Source organism: Typopeltis vanoorti, chromosome 4 (genome assembly GCF_054136105.1).
Source record: "Typopeltis vanoorti isolate ZY-2024b chromosome 4, IOZ_Tvanoo_1.0, whole genome shotgun sequence".
Taxonomy (NCBI): Eukaryota; Metazoa; Arthropoda; class Arachnida; order Uropygi; family Thelyphonidae; genus Typopeltis; species Typopeltis vanoorti.
The window spans coordinates 99,044,788-99,060,300 of record NC_143552.1 but is presented as its reverse complement, the minus strand read 5'-3'; the positions used below and the strand labels follow the sequence as shown (position 1 = coordinate 99,060,300).

The 15,513-nt window shown below is 37.6% G+C and overlaps 1 protein-coding gene across 4 annotated transcripts in view; it reads right to left on the bottom strand.

The window, feature by feature from the left end:
• The window catches only part of LOC150107542 (DNA ligase 3-like), a 505,727-nt gene that overhangs the window by 72,441 nt on the left and 417,773 nt on the right, over positions 1–15,513 (bottom strand). For all 4 annotated transcript variants that reach the window (XM_090391370.1, XM_090391373.1, XM_090391372.1 and 1 more), the window contains one exon: positions 5,177–5,239. In XM_090391370.1, coding sequence (XP_090247496.1) covers positions 5,177–5,239 — 63 coding nt within the window. The remainder of the gene's footprint in view (positions 1–5,176; positions 5,240–15,513) is intronic.

Sequence of the window (15,513 nt, the reverse complement as noted above, 5' to 3'; positions counted from 1 at the left end):
ATCATCCAAGAGATTGATTGAAGATGAATTGGGGATTCCACAATCAACTGTGCACAACATTTTGACCGAGAGCTTGGGCCTCCATAAATTGAATTCGCGATTTGTTCCACACAAGTTGACCGACGACCAAAAAAAAATGTATCGAATTGAACACTGCAAGGACCTCATCAAAACCGCTCGTAAGGACTCAAACTTCCTTGAAACAATCGTTACTGGTGATGAAACATGGTGTTTTGAGTATGAGCCCAAAACAAAGCACCAGAGTGCTGAGTGGAGACCACCAGAAGAGGGGCATCCGAAAAAAAGTCGCTTGGAGAAGTCAAAAGTAAAGACAATGCTGATTTGTTTCTATGATTCCAAGGGCATTATCCACAAAGAATTCCTTCTGCCTGGCCAAATGATCAATGGTGAGTTTTATCTCGAAGTTTTGAAGCGATTAATAGTGAGAATTTGTCGCATACAGCATGAATATTGTGATGCAGGCAGCTGGTCACTTTTGCACGATAATGCACCATCTCATCGTTCGAACATTGTGAGACAGTTTTTGAGCAAAATTAAGTTTGTGTGTTGGATCACTCACCATACTTACCTGATTTAGCACCCTGTGACTTCTTTCTCTTCCCCCGACTTCATCTGCCAATGAAAGGAAAGCGATACAACACCATTCAAAACGTTCAAGTGGCAGTAACCATGACCCTCAACAATATCCCAAAAACCGATATAAAAAACTCATCTAATGAATTAATTGACTGTGACAAATGCTGTATCAAAGCTGAAGGAGACCATATTGATTGAAATAAATAATTTGAATAATTATAATTGTCCTGTGTTTTATTTTCTTATCAAAAGTTCGGTTTCTTTTTGGACAGAGGGTGTATACAAAAATACTGGTCATGAAGGTATTTCCTATGGAAATTTTGTTTTCTTATGTCTAGTAGGTAATGGATTAAAACAAAAATGTAATTTCTTAAAAGTATAATATACTTTGTACAAAGTAAAAACTTTCTACAACCATCTTTGATCTGGACTGTTTTAAAAATATTGTGAGAGACCATTTTGCTACTTGTATATGGAAAATATAACTGCTGCACTGATTTAACCTTAGTATCTTCTTTGATTTAGTTTCCATGGATTGAGACCTCAATAAAGGTGAAACCAGTATGGCTAATGACCTATTCCATAATATATTATTATTACGGGTAACTCTAAGGAGTCTTTAGACTCATCGAGGGAGGCCCTAAACATCATATCAAGAACAACTATTCAGCCACAACAAACTCTGACAGCTTATTCCACTCATTCACCACTCTTCAAGTAAAAAACCTAGTTCTAACATGCTTGCTAACTACAATTTCCTCTGAATTAATCTTGTAAAAACCCTTCATTAATTTCATTGTCTCAATCATATCACCCTTTTCTGCCTATCAACCAATTTCTGTAACCAACAGATCTTCAATCTGTTCTCGTAAGGTTCATTCCATAGACCAGCTATCATCTTGGTCACTCGCCTCTGGATCCTCTCTACCTCTTCCCCATCAAGAAAAAACCAGGGGCCCAGATCTGGGCACAGTAGTCAAGATGGGGTCTTATCAAGGCTCATAAAGAGGAACAATAACTTGCTTATCTCTTTATCTTGCTTATCAAAGTATTCTTCAGTAACCAAGTGATCTGATGAACTAATTTAGCCACTTTTGCTATGTGCCCACTAAACTTCAACTCCCTAACCACTAACACACTCAAATCTCTGACTTCGTCAACCTCCTGGAGTACAGTTCCACCAATGTGATATACTGCTGCTAATTTTTTCATCCCAAAATGCATAACCTTACACTTTGCTACATTAAACTGAAATCCATTCTCATTAGCACAGACTGCCAATCTATCCAACTCATCCTGCAAAATTTTGATATCATGTGCATTCACTATTGTTCTACCCAAATTTACTTCATCGGCAAATAAATGAACAGTTCCTCTCAGATCCCTTCCTATATCATTAATGAATAAATTAAATAGCAGTGGTCCAAGAACAGAACCCTGCTGCACACCACTAATAACAGGCCTTCTTTTGGACTCCACTCCTGAATAAACTACTCTCTAATATCTCTCCATCAATCACCCTCCTATACATCTCACCAACCCTATATCCATCCCTATGTGCTGCAGTTTACTGATTAGAATTCCATGTGGTATCCTGTTAAAAGCCTTAGCAAAGTCCAGCAGTATTACTGTAAATTCATTACCCTTATCCAGTTCAGCCGCCACTGTATTATAAAATGTGAGCAAGTGACTGAGACATGATCTACCCTTCACAAAACCATGCTGTCCCCTGTACAGTATCCCATTTTCATCTATCCATTCCTATATTTCACTCTTGACTAATATCTCCAAATCCTTGACAACGATTCCTGATATGCTGATCGGTCGGTAATTTGCAACAGTGGTCTTGGAACCTCCTTTATGCAATGGAACTATCTTTCCCTCTTTCCACCCCCTTGGGACTAATCCAGAGCTGAGACTTAAATTAAACAATATGGTCAAGGGAACTGACAATTCCTTTGCCGCTTCACGTAAGACTCGAGCTGGTATACCATCCAATCATTCCACACGTTTATCCACTTCCCAGGTCAAGACCTTATGATCACTCTCACCAATTGGTGACAATATGGTCATATTCATAATAGTCAATTTCTCATTTGCAATTACTAGGTCAAGCACTCTTGAACTCCTAGTATATTCCATTACATGCTGTCTCGGGTAGTTATCCCCTTAGTAACTGCATAAAATTCATTTCCTTCCTCCCATTTATCCTTTTCTCCCTCCAATCAATGTTACCATAGTTGAAATCACCCCCTAATAATTACCTGTCCTCCACTCACTGAGTCTATTTACCTATGCATACTGTCTCCATCACCTGGTCTACAGCAGCACCCAACTGTAAATTTTGTTCTGCTGACCTCAATCTCACACCAGATAGCCCCCAAATGTGCTATTTTCACTATCCTGAAGTTGAACTTCTATTCTCTTTGGCTGCAGTTCATCAGCTATCATCAATAATACTCCTCCCCCAATTCTTTTCTCTCTGTCGAACACACTATTACCCCCTCACATTCTATCCCACTAACTATATCATCTTCTGTTAGCCATGTCTCACTAATGCCAATAACCTATGGCCAGGAAGAACTAACCAAGGTCAAAAATTCCTCCTTATTCCTAATACTTCTGGCATTAATGTACATAAAGCGCAAAAGTCCCCTAGCCCAATCCCTATTTTTGATGCCTTATACTAACTATTCCATTTTGGTTTGTTATCCTTTGTCCTAACTCAGGCATATTATACACATTCTTAAACTCAACTGCCTCACTGATGTCTGCATGTACACTTAACAGCATCCCCACCCTCCCTAAAAAAGTCTGTTATAGATTGGTCTATAACTGACTGCATCAGTTCTAGCTCTACCCTTGTATAATGGAATTATCTTGTCCTCCTTCGAACTCATTAAGAATCATGTTGAGACTCAAGTTAAACAAGTCAGGGGACACAGCTAATTCTCCTGCATGTTCATTTAACAAGTGCAGATATCTCATCCAAACCCACTGCTGTGTTTGCATCAAGCTCTAGTAATATTTTTTGCATCTCTACTTCTTCTCCCTCTATCTTTTACACTTATCTCCATCTCAGCTTCTGAAGAGCAAACAGATCTGTCATAATGTCTGTTTGTCTGAGTTATTAAGTAAACACTTTGGTACACCTTACTTTCCTTACTGGTATACTTTCCTGACATCTGTATTTACTAAGGCTATCCTATCATATTCATTTTTCCTTTTATTTGCCAACCAGTAAATGAATTCTCTCAGATCTCCTTTAATCTGTTCAGCTAATTCTTTTGATAATTAATTCAAAATTAATTATAACTGACTGCATCAGTTCTAGCTCTACCCTTGTATAATGGAATTATCTTGTATTCCATTTTTTGCCTTCCTCCTCATGGTTATCACTTATTCTTTCAAAGCCAAAATAAAATTTTACAAAATATGATTATAGTATGACCACAAAAACTATTCTTCTGCAATATTAGATTCTTATCTGCTTGATTACATTTTGCAGTTTCTTTTCATTATTTATTCATTTATTCTTTATTTTCATTTACAGTTATGTTCATTTCTCTCATATCTAATATATTCCATGCTAAAGAAATACAAGAAATACATGCACATTATCTTGAATATTCTGATTTGATTTTTTAATCACTTATTTGCCATACTACCAAATCACTGTTTTGTAATAAAAAATAACATGAACATTCAATTCCAGTTATTAGAGGGAAAGTGTATGTTATAGCTAGTTATATCACACTAGAAAAAGGAAAAACACACACATATATATATATATATATATATATATATATATATATGTAGATAGTTTTTTACTTTGGGTGTAATATACATTAAAGATACCAAGAAATTTTATATACTTGGTTTTAATCCTTTTCCCAAGTAAGCAAAACAAAGTTTTGTGTGTGAAATATATTCACGTCTGAGCTACTTCCTTTTCCCAAGTAAGCAAAACAAAGTTTTATGAGTGAAATATATTCACGTCTGAGTTACTTGTATATAGAGGCTAATGACTTCATATCACTTGCCTTAGTGTATCCCACAATGCAAAGCACCTCCCCCCCCCTCTTTTGAGCGTGTATAATGCAATGCATAATGGGAAGGGCCACTACCCAGACTGGGTTAGACCTTTATTGAGGTCTCCTCAGTGGGAGACAGACCCAAAGAGCTACCAAGGTTGAAATAATGCAGAAATCATATATACATCTCATATACAAGTAGATAAAAGGTGCTTGACCTTCTTAATAAAAATCTCTTAATAAAAAAATAAAATAAAATAAAATAAAATAAAATAAATATACATATATATATATATTTATTTATTTATTTTCCTTGAATAAGTGATTGCTGTATTTATCCTTATTAAATTATTATCTCCAATGAAGATGGAGATTTAGATAGATCCGCATACAGAATAGGGAAAATTGGAATATGAGATATTTCAAATTCAAGTTTTTTTTCTTTTTTCCCCCTCACATCATTTATTTAAATATATAAATACTAAATAATTACATAAACATTAATATAAATTAAAATGTAAAGAAATAAAGAAATAAATACTGACTCTTTTGGATAGGGCTGAATTTTCAAAGGCGACATATTTTCTCTGCTTTAAAGAACTCTGCTTCTACATAAAAAAAAAAAAAAATTATTACTTTTATTATATGACTATTCTGCTGATCTTTATTTAAAAGTTATCTAGTTTTATTTTTGCTTGAGCAGCAATTTATATCTCAACTGTTTTTCTCTCATAACCCTTAAAAACAAATATACTCTCTCTTTAATGATTTATATTTCTCAAAAGGAGTACAGGAAACTTTTTTAGCCCTAACTTTTATAAAACTATTGACAGTAAGTCAGTCTCCATCCATAACTGTCACTAGTAACAAATAAATAACTGATAATAAAACACTGGAATAAAACAATGCCAAAAAATAATACATAATGAGTTGTGTAAAACGATACACAACTGGCTGCTATCGTTCAGAGAACCAATCACCAATACATTTAACCAATATACTATTTATTTCCAGGGTGCTTAAGGTTCTAAGCTGTATAACTGAGAGGAGACCTCCACATAGCCTTTAAAGGAATGCAGAGAACCAACCATAATGAGTATGACTGAATTTTATTTATTTATTTATTTTTATTATTTTTTTAACATGAATCTCACCATGAACCTCACATGAATCTGGATAAAACATATGACAATGTGCCTAGAGAGAAGCTATTCCAAACACTACAGTTATATGGTGTCAATGGGGCATTATTATTATTACATAACACCTCCAGAGTGTCCAAACACGGATTGAGGGAGGGCACCTACTCTATAACTCTCCGTCTTCACCACTCCACCAACCGTAACTACCTTCATCATCTACACCAATACCATCTATAGCTGACTACCTCCACTAGTATTTTCACAGAGAATTACAAACATCCATGCCCATGGCGGGATTCGAATCTGCAGCCTTTTGGCTGGAAAGCAGATATATTAACCAGTCGGCCAACCAGCCAGCTATATTATATCAAGCAATACTTAGTCTTTATTTGAGTTGTAAGTCATCAGTTAGAATTGAAAGTACAGGAAGGTAGTTTAATATTAAATCTGGTGTCACACAAGGATGTACATTATTCCCTCTGTTATTCATTATCTATATGGATCACATTATAAAGGAAAGTGGTATTAAACCTTATATTGAAATTGGAGATGTTAATCTCAGCTCTCAGGTGACGTTATAAAATAAATCCGCTACAAGTCTACAAGATTCCCTGACTAAATTGAATAACTGTTGTAATAGTTATGGTATGAAGGTCAGCAATAACAAGACAAAGACGATGAAAATAGACAGAAGCATTGAATTGCATTGTGAATGGAGAACCTATAGAACAAGTAAAACATTTCAGCTACTCAGGCATGATTTTTAGTGAAGATGGTAAATTAAATATGGAAAAAGACAACAGAATCAACAAAGCTGGTATGTAGGAAGTCAACTGAATAAATTTATTTGGAATAAGAGAGAAATTAGTCAAAACACTAAATTAGCCGTATACAAGACAATGTTCAAACCAATTTTAATTTATGGATCTGAGAGCTGGGAGAAGTAAAACACTTGACCAAAGACTAGAGCCCAGAGATATGAGAATCCTGAGAAAGATCAGGGGCATGAACAGATGGCATCAATGGCAATATGATATTAAAAACGAAGATATTAGAAAGAACTTGACATTGTCAGCATCCAGGAATGCGTTAGCAGAGCAAATCTCAGATGATATGGTCACTTAAACAGAATGGGAGAGGAAAGATTAGCAAAACAAGTGTTCTCTGCCAGGTTGGCAGGAAAAAGACCCAGAGGAAGATCAAGATATAAGTGAATTGATACGGTAATAAGTGCCTTAGAAGATAGAAATATAAGATCTGATAATGTTTTAGTCTTGACAGGTAACAGACTGATTGTAGGTAAATTGTAGATAGGAAGTTAGTAATGATGTAAATTTTTCATGTAGCACTATCATATCCTGTACACCCTTGAAGGTACATGTTAGGAATTTGATGACTATTTATTCCCATCCTCTGCAACTTGTACACCAACTTATCATGTGGTAACCTATCAAAGAAGTCCAAGAATATCACTGTATATGATTCTCCCTATCCATGCAGTTAGCCCAGTGACTATGCACTTCGCAACCATATGCCTGGGGAAGGAGTGTCCTGGGTTCAATTCCAGTCACTGATGATCTTCCTCAAACATAGCCAAGTCAGCTGGTCTTGGGTATGGACTGCAGGGTTTTTCTCCCCAGTTTATCTGGTGTTTTTCTCTCTCCAAGCATAGCTTTTTTGCTTTATGTGGATAATGTACTTCTAAGCACGTCTAACAAGTCTCCAGGATTCTCTAAGTGGAGATATTAATTTAACATCTCCAATTCTAACATCCAGTTTAATACCATTTTCTTTCATAATACAATCCATATAGATGATGAATAAGGGTAGAGAGTTTTAATTATTCATATGGGATTCCCCTCCCCTGTTCCTCCACCATCCCTTAGGATTGTTTGAGCTCTCCTAATGAGGAATTAAGTATGTATTTTATGACTGTAAATCATGTGTGTTCAGGCCAATTTACCTGTGAGGGTTGAAAAACCCAAGTTTCCGGCTAACTCACCTTTAGTCGAAAGACCAGATAAAAGTTCCTCAAGTCAGGGATGGGATTCAAACCCAGGTCTTTCTGACCAAAGTCTATACTGAGTCTATATAAGTCTATACAAAGCCTATACCATAGCTCAGTCTATACTGACTGAGCTATGAAGGCTCTTAGAGTGGAGATAACATGCATCCTTGTCTTATACCTGGTTTTACATTAAACTATCTTCCTATATTTTCTTCAATTCTAACTACTGGCTTATAACTTAAATACAGACTATGTACTGCTCTTTATAATGTTCCATTTATCCCATATAACTGTAGTGTTTTGAAAAGCTTTTCACCAGGCACCTTGCCATATGCCTTTTCAAGATCTACAAAATTTTAGTACAAATCCTTGTTATATTCCCATGCTTTCTCAACTATTTGTTGTAAAATGAAAATCTGATCTTGAACACCTCTATTTAGCCTGAAACCAGTTTGTTTTTCTCCAAGTTTCTCTTCTACAATTTTTCTCAGCCTCTTTTCAACTATGCTTGCATAAATCTTACTTGGAACACTTAACAGATATTCTTCTGTAATTCTCACATTCAGCTTTATTTTCTTTTTTATAGATGAGGAACAATAAGAGCCCTACTCCAATCATCTGGAATTTCTGTCCAGACCTCTGAATTATGCAGTGTAGCCATTGCAAAATCTTTTTATACCTCCATATTTATGGTCAAATATAATCTACAGAAGCTGTCTTTTCATATTTCAAGTTTTTGATGTTTTTTTCTGCTTCAAGTATTGATATACATAAACTCGTTTGTATTCCTCTTAAAAATTTCTTGCAACTAGTCTGTCACGGAATATTTCATTTAACAGTCTTTCAAATTAACTTCAATAGTTTTGGAGTTAGATATTTGGACTAAATGTTATTCAGTGAGAGTCTGGAAGTACAAAATCACAGAAACTGGAGATATTGAGGAGGGGGGGGGGAAGAGAAAACAATCAAGCATATGTCTGCCTGGAACAAATGAGAGGGAGCACACAAATGTGTGCTGAATGTGAATGCAGGAATGAGTGTGAATAGCTCGGTGTACTTTCCAAGGTTTCGAATCTGAATGGGCTGGTAATGTGGATCTCTATGTGGATCCAACAAGATGTTGAAATTGATGTACACAAATGGCTAAAGTATCAGAAATAAAGGATAGGAGTTTTTGGCAATGATTAGCTCAATTTGGCCAAAAATTATTGGCATCATCAGTGAAACTTGGTTAACAAAGAATGGTGCAGGTATAGAGATACTCTAATTGCAGAAAAGAAAGAAAGAAGAAATACAGCAGGCGGAGGAGGGATATTATTAATGATAGCTGAGGAATGTCACTCAACATAAAAAGAAGTTAAGGAGGATTGTAGATCTGAGGGAGATGGTTCATTTGAGGCTGTCTGGACAAAATATATTGTTGGTTGCTACTATAGACTTCAGAGATCCAGAGGAAGATGTGGATGCCATGCATCTGTATATTATTACAGATGCATGGCATCCATAATTACTTGGCCAGCATTCATCATGAGACACTTCAACTATGTGAGTATAGAATGGAAGGAGTTAGAGGCACATGGCAAGATGGAAATGGAATTTACATACAATGGAAGTATAGTTACTAAGGGATAATCTAAAACAAAATGTTGTGTGTGTGGGGGGGGTGTTTGATCTGGTAATAGCATCAGAAATCTCCCTATAACTACAGTATAAACTTTATCTCTGACAGGGTGTGACTAATATGTGGAAGAATAATAATCAAAATATATTGTTGGTTGCTACTATAGACCTCAGGGATCACTGCTTGGTCGGAAAGTGACAGAAGCAGAAGAAATAGTTGAGTTACTAAGTGATCACTTGCAAGGGCATATCATCCAGGTGGAGAATGCAGTTATTGATGTGACAGATGCCGATGTGTGGATTATGCAGATGAACTGGAGGTACTCAACATACTAAAAAATATCAATGTGAATGTAGCAGTGGGACTAGATGGTATGTCAGCTCATTTGCTATGAGAATGCGCAAGAGAACTGGCAGTACCCCCGACAAAGTTGTTTAATTTAAGTCTCAGCTTTGGAAAGATTCCAAGAGAGTGGAAGGAGGGTAAGATAGTTCCATTACATAAAGGTGGCTCCAAGACAGAAGTAGCAAATTACAGACCAATTAACATCTCATCCAGAAGGTACACACCTGCCAGTATCTGGAATACATGTGGATCATAATCTAAAATGGAAAACCCATATCCAAGTGATGGTAGTTAAACTATTGGAAAAGTTGGTTAAAAGAAAATTCAGGAATGAGTAGATAGGAATATGATACTCTATAATAACTAATATTTAAGGAATTGACAGCGTATACTGGAAATATAGATTAAATAAACTTTAATATACACTTTCCGATATTTCGGCGAACGTTACGTTGCCATCTTCTTGGGAACTTACTAAAAAGACACGTGCACACAAGTACTAATACAACAAATGAGACTGAGGCTAGGACGCTAGCGTTTTCCTAAAGTCCTGATGGTGCCCCCTGGCGGGCTATATTGGTAGTTCTTGGCCTTTGGGCTGAAGTTCTTTTGATAAAAGTTTCCCAAATTTGGGGCAGTTTCATGCATCCAAATTTGTTGAGGTTTGGCATGTTCCTAAGGGCCGAGGCTGATTCCATGAATAGTCTTTCATACTTGAACTTGCTGCGGTGTATTACTGTGGCTTTCTTCCATCTTATTCTGTGGCGAGTATCCAGAGCGTGGTCTGCAAGCCCAGAGTGGCTGTACTGGTGAAATCGGATGTAATCCTTGTGTTCTGAGATTCTGATATTTGCTGTCCTGCCTGTTTGGCCAAAGTAGGACAGTTTACAGCTGCAAGGGACCTGGTATACACCAGGTAGGTCTAGGGGAAGTGGTTGGTCTTTGGTGGAGCGGATAAGGGATGCCAGTTTTCTATGTGGTCTGTAACAAGTGGTCAAGTCATGTTTTTTTAAGATTTTATTGATTTTTTCTGAGGTGCCTCTGATGTAGGGAATAGTGATGGATTTAGAGTAATCTTTTTTGTGAGGGGGAGGGGGTGGTGGGTTGTGGATAACTGGGTTAAGTATTTTTTGGATTTTTTGGAGGGGGTAGCCGTTGGCTGAGAAAGTGTCACGGATGTGATTTAGTTCAGAGGTTAGGGCTTGATCATTAGAACAGATTATTTTTGCCCTGTTGAATAATGTTTTAATGACTCCATATTGTTGTGAGGGGGGGTGGTGGGATTGTTGGTGAATGTATCTGCCTGTATGGGTGGGTTTTCTATAAACTGAGAAAACCAAGGTTCCATCAGGTTGGTGGGTGACTAGTGTGTCTAGGAAGGGGAGGTTATTGTTTTCCTCTTTTTCCAGGGTGAATTTGATTCTAGGGTGTTGGTTGTTCAAGTGTGTTAGGAAGGAGAGGAGTGAATCAAGAGGAGTGAATCCGGGCCACATGGCCCGGATTCACTCCTCTTCTTCCTAACACACTTGAACAACCAACACCCTAGAATCAAATTCACCCTGGAAAAAGAGGAAAACAATAACCTCCCCTTCCTAGACACACTAGTCACCCACCAACCTGATGGAACCTTGGTTTTCTCAGTTTATAGAAAACCCACCCATACAGGCAGATACATTCACCAACAATCCCACCACCCCCCCTCACAACAATATGGAGTCATTAAAACATTATTCAACAGGGCAAAAATAATCTGTTCTAATGATCAAGCCCTAACCTCTGAACTAAATCACATCCGTGACACTTTCTCAGCCAACGGCTACCCCCTCCAAAAAATCCAAAAAATACTTAACCCAGTTATCCACAACCCACCACCCCCTCCCCCTCACAAAAAAGATTACTCTAAATCCATCACTATTCCCTACATCAGAGGCACCTCAGAAAAAATCAATAAAATCTTAAAAAAACATGACTTGACCACTTGTTACAGACCACATAGAAAACTGGCATCCCTTATCCGCTCCACCAAAGACCAACCACTTCCCCTAGACCTACCTGGTGTATACCAGGTCCCTTGCAGCTGTAAACTGTCCTACTTTGGCCAAACAGGCAGGACAGCAAATATCAGAATCTCAGAACACAAGGATTACATCCGATTTCACCAGTACAGCCACTCTGGGCTTGCAGACCACGCTCTGGATACTCGCCACAGAATAAGATGGAAGAAAGCCACAGTAATACACCGCAGCAAGTTCAAGTATGAAAGACTATTCATGGAATCAGCCTCGGCCCTTAGGAACATGCCAAACCTCAACAAATTTGGATGCATGAAACTGCCCCAAATTTGGGAAACTTTTATCAAAAGAACTTCAGCCCAAAGGCCAAGAACTACCAATATAGCCCGCCAGGGGGCACCATCAGGACTTTAGGAAAACGCTAGCGTCCTAGCCTCAGTCTCATTTGTTGTATTAGTACTTGTGTGCACGTGTCTTTTTAGTAAGTTCCCAAGAAGATGGCAACGTAACGTTCGCCGAAATATCGGAAAGTGTATATTAAAGTTTATTTAATCTATATTTCCAGTATACGCTGTCAATTCCTTAAATATTAGTTATTATGTCTAACCAGCGTATAAGCCTCTCAACAAGAATAATGATACTCTATAGGTGACAGAACAGCTTTGTAAAATTTATTAATTTATTCACATTTTATAATAAGATGACAGCAGAACTGGATAAAGGAAATAGCTACACCATGACACTGCTGGACTTTGCAAAGGCATCTGACAGAATACGACATGGAAAACTATTACATAAACTGGAGCAAATAGGAATGGATTTGAGGCTGCTAGCTGACAGAGAGACATCAAAGGATGGTGTATGGTGGAGTGGAATGAAGGCACATAGAGTACCTCAGAGCTCTATGCTGGGGAGGGGGCACTAATCTTTCATTTGTATATTAATGATGTAGCAAAAGATTTAAGGGGGAATATTCAGTTGTTTGCTGACTATGCATAACTGGGGAAGGCAATAGTTGATAAAAGCGATGTATATATCCTGCAGGATGATTTAAATAAATTAGCATTGAAAGCAAAGGAATAATAATTGTCAATTTAATGTTGCAAAATGTAAGGTTATGGTTGAAAAGATTAAGTTTCAACTTTAGGTTGAAAATATTACAAGTAGTATGTATTCCAACCAACTAAGAAGGTGGAAGAACATTCATGTATCGATCATATCTTCATAAGCACAATGGAAATCACAAGTAACGAAGTCAGAATAGGCAAACCATATAACAGTTTATTTCCCAATAATAGTCAAAATTAAACCCAATATAAAAGAGAAGGCCAAAATCAATTAACACAATGATATACCTGCAGATACCTTCAGTCTGCCAAACCCCACCTACTCTTTCTGCCAGAAACTCAAATCCCCCCCCACATCACTATTTATCTCAACCCTCCATACTACACACTCTTTAACTCCTTTCATCCCAAGGGTGGCATCGTCACATACATCCGCTCTGACATACCTTGTCAGAGAGCACCCAACCTAGAATCGCCCAACTTTGACCTTCTTTGGTTGAAAATATCCCTTCCCACTCAATCAAATTCACTTACTGCCTCTATTGCTCTCCCATTGCAACCAACCATTCTGAGCTCTTTAATTTTCTCTCCTTAAAAATTGATTTTCTCCAGTCCCACTTTCCCTACAGCGAAAATTTGCCTACTAGGAGATTTTAATGTCCACAACACCAGCTGGCTTTCCTTCTCCAGTTGTACAGATCTTGCAGGCAGAGATACTGAAACATTTTCCATCACTAACGACCTCACACAACTTGTTCAGATGCCAACCAGAATACCAGATAACCCAAACGCCCTAGATCTCTTCCTCACCAATGACTCTTCCAAATACACAGTGAAATTAGTGCCCTCCCCTAGGAAATTCTGACCACAATCCCCTAGGTAATTCTGCCACAATGTGCTCATCCCCTCATGCAACAATGCATACACAGCCACTCCCATACAAGAGTAGTTTGGCATTATAACAGTGCCAAGTGGGACAGCCTCTGCAACTTCTATGCCACATTCCCATGGTTGGACTATTGCTTCAGGACTTCCAATCAGAACATATGCATCCAACTTATCACCAAAGTAATCCTCACTGGCATGGGAACATACATTCCCCACACTACTCTGAACTGCCATTCCCTAACTAAACCCTGGTTCTCCAAAAGATGTGCCAAGGCTGTACAAATGAAAAACCAAACATACCATAACCAGCTCAAATCAAGAACCCCATCCTCCTTCAGAGCTTATACTGAAGCCCGAAATACAAGCTAACAATCAATGCTTCCAAAACAGAGTTTCAAAGGGCAAAAAGCTGGAAACTAGCAGCCTGTCCAAATGGCATCTGAGCCTCTTGGTCTCTCACGAAAGCAATTGGCCATAACTTCTGCCCAACACTATTCCCACCCCTATCATACCCAGATGGCTCTATTGCATCATCACCCACAGAAAAAGCCAATCTTCTGGCTTCACACTTTGTTTCCAATGCATGCATAACTGACAATGGTAAATGCTCCCCAACCATTCCAGATGTACAACATACAATGTCCCCTATATCCTTTTGCCAGGAAGAGATCAGAAAAATACTGTCCAAATTAGACACAAAAAAAGTCTCCTGGCCCTGGTACTGTAAAATCTCCCATGATAAATTCATTAATTAAATTTTCAAGATCAATTTTATAGAGGTTTCTGAGCATATAGAAATTATAGTGTATTAAAAGGAATGCTATACTTCTACTGTTAAAATGCATAATTTAATGTATATTGAAGTATGTGTAAAACGGAAAGTAAGGGATTAACCCAGATTATAGTGATGATGAAGTAAAAACAAAAGTTCGCAAGATCTTGCAAATACAGAAATATGTGCCCCACTCAAGAATGGAGGGAGCCGAAGTGACATCATCATGCTGGTGGATAATCCATGAAATGATATCATGGAGAACAAAGGATTAGCGACAATATAAAAGGGGACTAAGATGCTCTCTTGGCTCCCATATTTTTTGTCTCCAGATTTTGGTTCCAGGAGAGTGACCCCCCCCAGGTGCAGGGGGGAAAGGAGAGGTGTTAAGATCTCCTAAAGATAGTGTTCCATTTTACAAATATCCAGGTGTGTATAATATTCCATGTACGTGTGGCCTTTCCTACATTGGACAAACTTCAAGAAGCCTCGAAATCGGACAGAAAGAGCAGGTTGGGGATGTCAATCATAACAAAACGATCACCTCCAGTTTAGCGCACACTTTTCAACTTCTAACCATACTATAGACTGGGAAAATAGCTCTATGCCCTACATAGACGATGATTTCAGACACCGATTATTCAAAGAAGCAACAGTTTCCTACGAACAGGCAGCAACCTAAACAGAAATCAAGGTGCCATATTGAAAGAGACTTGGAAAAATTTGATCAATTCACTCAGTTTGATGGAACTACAGTATGCCAATAATTATATAACACGTATTCAGGACACTGACTAAAGATTCGCAATACATGCTGACATTGTCATGCAAACGTGTCAACTGAGCTACCTAATAGTTACTAACGGTTTTGTATTCTTTATCCTTTTGTGCATTTATCATATATTTTTTGTCTTACCGTTCAAGCCTTGAGAAAGCTAGACAGTTGCTAGCAAAACTGGTAGGCGTTATTGTATGAACATTTATATTAATTAAAAAAACTTATGGTCACATAAACAATAATTAGTCA